Consider the following 11372-nt stretch of genomic DNA (forward strand, 5'->3'; position numbering starts at 1 on the left):
TTCCTGATAATTACAAAAACACTCCTCGTCATTCTCTCTCTCTTTTTCTTTTTTCTTTTTATTTATAGCTTATATTCTATTATTTATAAAGTATATATAAAATAGATAACAAAAGATTTAAATTGTTTACAAAACTCTAATTATATTTCAATTAATAATTCAAAAATTATTATATTAAATATTATAATTCAAAAACACTCTTTTTTGTAATTATATTAAATATATAATATTTTTTCTGATAATTACAAAAACACTCGTCATTCTTTCACCCTCTTTTTTTAGAACAATTATAGCTTAATATGTTATTATTTATAAATTATATATAAAATAGATAACAAAAGATTTAAATTGTTTACAAAACTCTAATTATATTTCAATTAATAATTAAAAAATTATTATATTAAATATTATAATTTCATCATCAAAACAAGAAAGACTAGCAATTTGTTGGAACTAAGATTCGGCACAAGGATAATGGCTACTGTTATTTTTCATTTTCTTCGGGTTTGAAGATCTGCATCTTTTTTATTTTTTATTTTTTATTTTTATCAGTCTTGAAGATTTGCTTGAACTACGTCATCGAGGGTCTTTTCTACACCACGCAATACATTAGAGAATTTCTTCAGACCACTTCAGGTCTCTTGAAGAAATCGAAAGGACAATGGCCGCAAAAAGAATTGCAGAAGCTAGCATGATTCCTTTTTCCTTGCTCCTCTTCTGCCAAGATACCAAGAAACCGCCATAAAATTGGCCACAGAAAGCAGATTGGTTATGCTATCTTTCAAATTCAAGTTTCTATAACCAGCAGCTGGGCCAGAGAAGAATTCACTTCCTCCTTTGCTTTGTCAAATTTTGCCCATTAGACAACCAAGATTTCTTGTGCAAAACCAGAAAATCTTGAACAGACCATGTTGTTTTGACATGATACTAAATTGTATCTCTTCCAGACTTCTTTATATATATATATAATTCAATCAGCTGGGATTATTTGACAGGGGTAAAATTAATATAAATTGGTATAATTTTTTACATGGAAACCATATTAGCATGTAAAAACAAAATTAACATATTAAAAAAAGAAACTGGTATGTAAAAGCAAATCTAACATAAAATATGAGATTATTGATTCCTAAAGAAGAAAGTTTACACTGAATTAAAGCTGGATGTGTGTTCTTCAAAGAACTCAATTCAACTAGAAAGATCGTGTTTAATTGTATATTGGACCTGGTAAGGTACATGTGAGAAAAAATTGATAATTTTGATAGCTCTGCTAAAAATAAAACATAAAAAAATCAAAGCATAATCAAAACAAACCCATAAAATATATCAAATTAATTAAAAAACAATATTTACTATAACAAGAAATAAAAAAAATGGTAAAACTAGTAGATCTAGAAAAAAAATAGCAGAATTATATATATAAAAAAAAACTTCATCAAATTCTTAACAATCATAAAAAAACAAAAGATTTTAAATTTGAATTACTAATTACCTTGTTTTGATAAATAATAAATTAATTGGTAGTTTTGTTTTAACATTTCCGCATTGTTTTGTATTATTATAATTTTTTGTTAGGACTCTAGAGAATAAAGATAGAAAAAGGGTAAAGAAAAGTAATTAAATTGAAAAGGTTATTTATCTTTTTTTTTTTAATTTATACGGAGAGATAATTTAAAATTAAAAAATAACTAATGAAATAATAATTTATTATTAGAAAATCCATTACTTGTTATATTAAATACTAAATAAAAAAAAATTATAAAATGTTTTGCATGGGCGTTTTGCAGGGCCCGACCACTGCTTGCCATCCCTTGGCTCCGCTCCAGGGTACAGGACATCAGCTTTGGAATCGATAAATGTGGCTTTGTCATCGCTGGAAAAATTCCAGATCTATTTTAGGCAAAAATCTTGTGGATTTTTTTTAAAATTTCAAAGATCTCATCCTCAACTATTCAGATGAGGAGTCTTCCTAGTAGACAAATAATTATTTTATCAGTGTTGAATTTGTCTGCAATTTCTATCTTTTAATTGAAACAAGGAAGAGATAAAGGAAGAAAGAAAGGGAAGAGACAGTGTATGTTTGTAAGTAATATTATTTTTTAAAAATGTTTTTTTTTAGAAATATATTACAATAATATTTTTTTATTTTAAAAAACTATTTTGATATTAGCACATCAAAAGAAAATTAATTTTAAAAAAAATCAAATGTTAGAAAAACACGGTTTGAAATGCAATTTCAAAATGAATCCTAAAAAAAGAAGTTGAAATGTGGTTTGTGTATTTGGGAATGTGACCCAAATATTGTTCGGAAAAGATTTTATTTTAAAAAAGAAATATTTTTTTTATTTTTAAATAATTTTAATATGCTGATATCAAAAATAAAATTTTAAAAGATAAAATAAAAAATATTATTTTAATACATTTATGAGTAAAACACACTTTAAAAAGTAACAACTACTACAATACCAAACATTACCTATATCATATTTGAGGAGAGTAGATTTATCTTTTTATATTATTTTAAATTTTGAGTTGATAGTGTAAATTTTAATTTTAAAAAAATAAGGGCAAATTTAAACAATACTAAATTATAAAAGAGGTTTTGTAATTATTTTTTTCTTTTATATATGGTCGTACTTTTATTTTTTTAAACACATTATTTATTTTATACCTGGTGAAAAAAAATACAATAGTGATTTGAATAGATGAAAAACAAGATTGCTAATGCAGAAAGACAATGTTTATTTAAGAAGTGTTTGAGATAATGGTAATAGTTATTTTTAAAGTGTTTTTATCTTGGAAATGCATTAAAATAATATATTTTTTATTTTTTAAAATTTATTTTTAATATCAGCACATCAAAACAATTTAAAAATACTAAAAAATTAATATAAAATTAAAAAAAACTCCAGTTAAAATGCCCTGAACACCCACTTATAGAAGAATTAGTTTATCTTCTTCTTAGACTCAACATGAAACTTTGGTTTCTTTTAAATCTTTTATGAAACATATAGAAAATTTTCAACTATAGGAAAAAAAAAAACATTTAACTTATACTATTTATGACAGCTCCTTTTGTTTTAATGCATTCAAAACGGTGGAGTGAAATTTAAATAATTTCTTGATATTAAATTGACATTTGATCTTATAAAATTAAGTTTGAAGTTTCTTTTTAAAAAAACAGATTGAGGGATTGAGGACAAAAATTAACATAAAGGATGAACAAAGTACCTTTTTCACAATTGACGCTCAAAAGTTCAATTTATTTTTATGTATTTTAGTTTTAAACTTTATCTTTATTACATTTTAATCTTTAATAATTTAGAAAAGAGAAAGAAAGTAAAGTAAAAAAAAAAAAAGGAAGCCCTATTATTGTAAAAAACAATTGGCTCTTAAGGCTTAGTTTGCTAGGCTTAGGCGCACCTTCCAAGTTCCACGACACATGCCCTATCACTTTTTTATATTTATTTATTTTCATTTTTTTTTTAATTAAGATTACTACAATGGGATTTATTAATAAACCAACTATGCCTTGCTTTTCAAAGAAGATTTGAGGTTTCTATGGTAATATTATCAATTAATTTATAATTTTTTTTATATAAATATATTATTCATATTTTTTAAAAACAATTGTTCATGAATAAATAATAAAAATAATTTTTTATATATTTTTTCACTTGATTTTTTTATATATTTTTTAAAAATTAGTTATTAATTTATTTTTTACATTACTAGTCAGTAATATTATGAAATGGTTTTTTTAATTGATATTTGTTTTTCATATAATACTAAGTTTTTATTTAAAAAATTATTATTTCAATAAAAAAAATATGTTCACTAGGAAAAAACTTGAATAAAGAAGAAGGGTTTTGGCTAAAGAAATTTTTTTTTCTTATTAATTTAAATAATATTTATTTTAATTGTGTTATATTTTCATTAAAAACTCATTCTACTTATATAAAACAAACACATCTTTTTGTCAAATCAAAAATACTTTGATGAAAAAATAAATTTTGACTGAAAAAAATAAATTTTGTCTCTATAATTTAAATTATTTTAATTCTTAAAAATATTTACTATGACTATCACACAATTAAATAAAAATAAGTTTTGAAAATTGCCTCGTGGCAGCACGCGTGTACATGACTAGCTTTCTAACTAAAGAAACATATGACACGCATTAAAAAAAACACCGAAAATATCATCAAATATAATAAAATATTCGGGAAAAGAAACCCTACATTGTGCACTATTCCTCCGACCCAGATGGACTTTCATTTTCATAGTTATTAAACCCGGCTCGGGTGTTGACCCAGCCAAGAAGCCGGGTCCCGGGTTTCATGGGTCAATCCGGAAAAAATTTTAAAAATAAAGTTTTAATATTTTATACCAAAAAAATAAAAAAATAGAAATGAAAAAGATAGACTTTTCACTCACAATAAAATCTTGAGCAACTCATATCATCAAAGTCAGTTCCAGACAGAGAATGAGAAAAATATACAGAAATTGATAAATTGTCTCTAGAAACATCTATTTTCTTATCATAATCAACAACATTAAATCCCAACAACAAAATCCCAACAACAAGGTCTTATTTTTTTTTTATGTAAATTGATTATTCATATTTTTTTTTGTGAATTATCTAAAAACTTGAAAGCATTACTTTAATTAGTATAATATACTCTTCAATCTTATTTTCTTAAAAGACTTTATTTTACCATCGAAATCTCTAGTAAGAAAAGTTCCAATGAGATTTAGTTCTCATAAACAATAAATATTAATATGTTTCATGCATTTTTTTTTTTACTCCCTTTGTTAGACTAAAAATAAAAGATAACTTGGATTCAAATGGTTCAAGCCTTTCTATGGTCTCCAATTGCATATTAAAAGGCCCATATTTTGCAGAATCATCACGTTATATCTCTAATTTTTTTAAAAAATTCTCTCAATCACCATTGACCTCTCTTACCAATTTCATAATTTTTTTTTATTTGAAGGTGCAAGCATAAATCCAAGCTGCCAAGAAGACACATCCAAGCTAATAAGCAACAAAAACACGAGAACACATATCAATTCAAACTCACCAAAAAATCCAAGGGTCGATATGTAGATCTTCAAGGGGTTGTTTCTTGAAGTTGTTCAATTATGAATCTAGGAGATGATTTGTAGATCTACAATACATTTAGCTTGAGTGTTATGCGAAAGCTATCACGAAAATAAACATATTTTAAGATGTTGTTTGGTATTGTGAAACTGTGATTGAGTGTGTTTAGTTTAAAGCATTAAATTGATTTTTTTTAATATTTTTTTTTGATGATTTTAATGTATTGATATTAAAAATAAAAAAAAATAAAAATTATTTTAATTTATTTTCTACAATTAAAAAAAACCCTGCATCACAGTATAAAATATACATTAAGAGTTAATAATTTAGTGCTCTTTGTTACCGACAATAAATCTTTCTCATATTGTCTACAATATAAAAGGATAAATGCAAAATGCATTCATGTTCATAAAATGTGCTTTCTAGGCAATGATTTTCAAGAGTTTTGTGAAGAAACCATTTTTATATTGTTTTTATTGTGTATTTGGTATGGTGTTACAAAATACTTTTTTTTTAATGTTTTTTACTTGAAAATATATTAAAATAATTTTTTTATTTTTAATATGAACATGTTAAAATCATAAAAAATACTAAAAAAAATTAATTTAATAGTTTTTTAATAAAACAAAAAAAAAGTTATTGCACTCAATGCATATAAGATGTCGTTGTTGAGTGTTGTGGCGTAACTATAGTTATCAAACCTGACCCAGTCCGGTGGGTCAACCTGGGACGTAGGTGACCCAGGGTCATGGTCGGGGCTCTTTCATTCAAAACTTGAGCCAACAATTAGCTCGGAGAAAATCGCTTGACCCGCTGAGTCAGCCCGGAACCCGGATGATTCGACCAAACCACGATATACACCATTTTTTTTAATGTGTTTTTTCTCTTAGTCAGAGATCCTTTTTTTTTATTTTTTTCAGTTGGTTATTAACTCATTTCAAAGTTCAATGTATAAATACTAGAAGAATGTTTTATTTTTTCAATGTAGGATTTAAAGTCCTTTAGTATATATATTTTATATTTACAAAAAAAATTATGTTTTTTAATATGGGATAAAAAAAATTTTAATTTAAATATTTCAACTTAAAATGATAAAATAATATATTTTTAATGTGAAATAAAAAATCTTTTAAAATAATCTTTTAAACTTTATTATTTACAATATATATAGCATATATTCACATAAATTATTTTTTAATTTTTTTATATAAAATATTAAAACTCTAATTTTTTTTTTAATTTTTTCAAGTTGATTTACCCTTTTCCGGATCTCACAACTTTGGCTGAACCACCCTTCTAGATTAATGTATCTTTTTTCCATATTTTCTTGAAGCTTTCATTGACTTAAGTTAATGGGAAGCAACTGCCAATTTGTCGGCATGTTGATGTTCTAGAATCTAGACAAATCTCTACCATCTCGGTTCTTGTGATTTTCGTCAGGTATATTAAAAATAGTTAAAGAACTAGATAAGGATGCACGCATTGCTGGGACTTTATATATATATATTTTAAAAATAATGTTTAAATAATGTAAACAGAAATAAACGTAATTAATGATTAAAGTTATAATCTGACGGAGATTAATAAGTTGATTGAGATTAATAAATTGATTTTATTTTAATTAAATAATAAAAATACAATGATATTAACCTAATATTTCTATTTTAAAAAGATGTCAATATCTTAAAAGGAAACAACGAGAGCATGAAATTGGATAAAAAATATTAAACCGAGTCAACAAACACTAATGAACATAACGGGGAAAAATTATTATATAAAAAGTCTAAAATAAAAAAATAATAATTAAAATAATGAGAGTGAAAATCAAAATAAAAAATAAATTAGAAGGCAACTAATTTTTTTTTATTGGAGAGTAATTGAAAAAAAAATAATTAAAACAAAAAAAAATAAAAGAATGAGAAAATAATTGAAAAACCATATCAGAACATAAATTTGGTTTGAAAGGTGAGATTAAAAGCTAAAAAAAAATAAACTAGAGGGCAACTAAATTTTTTTAATTGGAGGGTAATTGAAAAAAAAATAACTAAAAAAAAGAATAAAAAAAAAGAAATCCAAAGAATAAAAACCAAATAAAAAATATATGAAAAATTGAAATTGAAGTACTAAATCGAAAAGAAATAACATCTATACAAAAGGGCAAATGATGAAAAAAATATTAAAAAAAAAGGACACAAATTTTTGTTTGGATGCTTAAATTGAAGAGAAAAATAACTCCAACAAAAAAGAAAAAAAAATTAAGGATCAAATTGAAAAAATAACACAAAATAAACTTTGATTAAATGGTGAAATTGAAAAAAAAACTTATATGAAATGGTCAAGTAAAAAAAAATCAAAAAAATAAGGATCAAATTAAAAAATATGATATGTTACAAACTGGAATGAAAGACTAAATTGAAAGGAAACAAAACTAAAAGATTTAAGGATAAAAATAAGAAATTAAAAGAAGAAGGACCAAATAAAAAATACCAAAAAACAAAGAAGACCAATCAACAATTCTCGAGGGAGGACAGAGAAAGAAAAAGAAAAAAAAGGATCCGTTGACGATTAACCACCCACTCGTTGATAACACATGCCACGCCAGCTGAAAGAGAACACAACGATACATCTAACTACATGGTGGATGGTCAGGTTTAACCATGGGGAGGAGTTACACACACCATCCAAAGTACACCGACGCCTCTCACTAATCATGTTTCGACTTAAAACAATATTATTTTATTCTAATAAAATACAATATGTTATTCTGGTATTCTGGTAAAATACAATAATGTCCTTGATAAAACAAAAAAATAAGAAAACAACCAATGTAAAAAGACATAAATATCTCTTGACCGATAGCTTTGATTGTTTCAACTTAAAATGACCTTTTAGTAATCTAATTGTAACCTAAAATAAAAAAAAACCAATAATACCCATTGACTAAAGGCATGCAATATTTTTTTTGTCTCAAAGGGCAATTTAGTTTTTTTACTATTCATATAAAATAAAAAGATCCCAATACCCTTCTAAATAAGACCATTTGTTATTTGAATGAAAGGGAAATTAATAATTTTACTATTGTTTTTACTACAGTAAAAACAATTATAAAACCTCCACCCTTTTTTTTAGTATATTTGTTTTAGGCAAACAAAATACACCTATATTCACATAACAGTGTTTTTCTTATGTATAAAAATATAAATAGATGTAAGTGGCCAGGGGGAGAAAAAAAAACCAAGAAACTAATAAAAAAATTAATTGAAAAAACTAAACCGAAAAATAAAAAAAACAAACCTATTAAAAAAAAGGTACAATTTCAATTTAAAAATTCTAAAATCTATTAAATTGAACCGGAATAAACTGGATCAACGAATATTTAACAGTATTATAATAGGCTAACAAGTATAAAAGGAACACCCTATAATTAAACATTAAAAACCATCAGCCGCCCCCCTCCCTTCCAGAACTCGTGCACGACTTCTCTTAGAGGGTGTTTTTTTAAGAGAAAAGCATGAAAGTCATGGGAGGTGTAAGATTTTCATCTACATCTAATAATACTCCTCTTATACCCATTCCCTCACGTCTCCTTTGAGCAAATACCGCAATAATTTTTACGACATCATGCGTGACTTAGAAATATTTAAAAACATTTAGTAGTGATTTCAGCTCAAAATATTTTAATATATTAAAAAAGAATACCTTCTAATTAAACTATATAATTACCCTTACATGAAATTACTAGCAATCATTGAGAAGAAATCATTTTTTTTTAATTTCGATATGAATCGCTGGTTCCTCATTCTCTTGTCTATCTCCATCTCCATCTCCATCTCTGGTATACTCAAATTCATCGTCAACCGATGCTTTATCAACACAAAGCCTACTACTCTCTACAAACTCCCTCCAAGCCCCAAATCCATTCCAGTAATCAGCAACCTCCTATGGCTCCGCCGCATCTCTCCCTCTAATATCCACTCCATCCTGAACTCACTCCATGCCAGGTTAGGCCCGATTATAACTATCTACTTAGGCTCCCGCCCTCTCATATTTATAGCCGACCGCTTGCTAGCTCACAAGGCCTTGATCCAAAATGGTGCAGCTTTTGCGAACCGCCCACCAGCTTCTGCTACTCAAAAAATTGTCACCAGCAATCAGCGAAATGTTAGTCTTGCTTTCTATGGCCCGATTTGGCGTCTCCTGCGGCGAAACCTTACTGAAAACTTCCTCCACCCTTCCCGCGCGAAATCTTTCTCTCATTCGCGCCGGTGGGCGCTGCAAGTCCTTAAGAATCGCCTGGCATCCCATGAAAAGTCTGGCCAGCCTATCTGTGTCAGGGAGCACTTTCAATATACCATGTTTTGTCTGTTAGTCGTAATTTGTTTTGGTGATAATGTCGATGAAAACCAGATTAAGCAAATCGAGGAAGCTCAGCGACGAGCCTTTTTGAGTTTCAATAAGTTTAATATACTCAATTTATGGCCAAGAGTGACCAAGATCGTGTTGCGTAGGCGTTGGGAGGAATTCTATCAGCTTCGTAAATGCCAGCTAGACGTATCAATTCCATTAATAAGAACAAGAAAGAATATGCAAGAGGAAGACAGGAAAAGCATGGAACCTCATCATGATCGTGCTTTATGTTATGTCGATACATTATTATCTCTGGAATTTCCCGATGAAGAAAGAAAAATCAATGAGGAGGAGATTGCTAATTTATGCAGCGAGTTTCTAAATGCGGGCACTGATACGACTACAACTTCCCTGGAATGGATCATGGCAAATTTGGTCAAATACCCAAAAATCCAAGACAGGTTATTCATGGAGATTAAAGAGGTTGTTGGAAATGGAGATCAGGAGGAGGTAAGCGAATCTGATCTGAAAAGGATGCCGTATTTGAAAGCAGTGGTCTTGGAAGGCCTGAGGCGGCATCCTCCTGCACGTCTCTTGATTCCACATGCAGTGATGGAGGATGTTGTTTTGAATAATGAATATTTGATACCAAAGAACGCGGCCATAAATTTCCTAGTTGCTGAGATGGGGTGGGATCCAGAGGCGTGGGAAGATCCACTAACATTCAAGCCGGAAAGGTTTCTGAATCATGATAATGGAATTAGGCAAGAGTTTGATATCACAGGGAGCAGAGAGATCAAAATGATGCCATTTGGTGCTGGGAGGAGAATCTGTCCAGGCTACCAATTAGGAATGCTTCATTTGGAGTATTATGTGGCTAATTTAGTTTGTAAATTTGAGTGGAGGGCTGTGGATGGAGATGGTGTTGATTTGTCTGAGAAGGCAGAGCGTACAATGGTGATGAAGAATCCATTGCGGGTCCGCATATCGCCGAGGTAATCGAGTGTGCCGTGCGGACATTGGAAATGGCATATCCACTTATTGCGGGTCAACTGATCGCCGAGGTCGATGAAGATGACGTGTAGAAATGGCATTTCCACTTGTTGCAGGTCCACTAATAAAGAAATTGCTTTATATTTATTTGATTCATGTTTACATAAACACAAAAGCAAAGCTCTTAATCATCACAATAACAAGAGTAAAACATGAGCTTATGAATATGAATAATAATTTATTTTTTAAATTATAAGTCTAGGAGTAAATCTATAGAAAGACCATAGAGAACATGTGTTTCACATTTTCTCAATCAAGAGAAACATTCCATATGGGTCATAAAAATAGGTAGATAGTAGAGTAACTAACAAGGTTGCTTAATGACAAATCAGGATTAAAGCAACCAATACATGTCTCATAACTTTAAATCTTTTCTTCCTAGCAACCAAACAAATAGTACACAATCACAACAACTAAAATAATAAAAAAATTAATACTTTATCACTTTCTAAACTTTAATGTTGTTAAGATATTCATCAATAGAGTAAAAAAGATTGAACCTTTATGTTTTCTATCTGAAATTCAAGAAACCAGAAAGAAATCTTAGTGATATATCTACTTTTAAAAAGATTGATTTTGATTTGAGTAAATTTATGGGCTTAACCTAAAAATAAAAACACCTTAAATTATTCATCCATTGATAAATAAGTAAAGCAAGTATTGGAATAAAAAGCACTTACCTAATTGAATTTTATTGATTTCTAATAATTTCTAGTGTTTGTTGATAGGATTATAATAGAGAGAGTTAAGTGTTGTCTGAGTGTGTGTGTGAGTGTGTGTGTGTGCAGAGAGAGGGAGAGAGTTTGTAGGTGATAGAAAAGAGAGTTTATTTCTTAATTATACAACTGGAATGGAACAAGGGTGAGAA

General features: G+C 28.0%; 1 protein-coding gene across 1 annotated transcript; it reads left to right on the forward strand.

Moving 5' to 3' along the window:
• The first annotated feature begins 8800 nt into the window (after positions 1-8800).
• Positions 8801-10591, forward strand: LOC7495784 (cytochrome P450 89A2). The gene has a single exon (XM_024600420.2). The coding sequence runs from the start codon at positions 8834-8836 to the stop codon at positions 10448-10450; it is 1617 nt and encodes a 538-aa protein (XP_024456188.2). The 5' UTR covers positions 8801-8833; the 3' UTR covers positions 10451-10591.
• Positions 10592-11372: the final 781 nt, after the last annotated feature.

The sequence above is a fragment of the Populus trichocarpa genome, chromosome 1, assembly GCF_000002775.5.
Source record: "Populus trichocarpa isolate Nisqually-1 chromosome 1, P.trichocarpa_v4.1, whole genome shotgun sequence".
Taxonomy (NCBI): domain Eukaryota; kingdom Viridiplantae; phylum Streptophyta; class Magnoliopsida; order Malpighiales; family Salicaceae; genus Populus; species Populus trichocarpa.

Coding starts and splice junctions, on each gene's coding strand:
- LOC7495784 (XM_024600420.2), top strand. CDS start 8,834: ATGAAATTACTAGCAATCATTGAGAAGAAATCATTTTTTTTTAATTTC.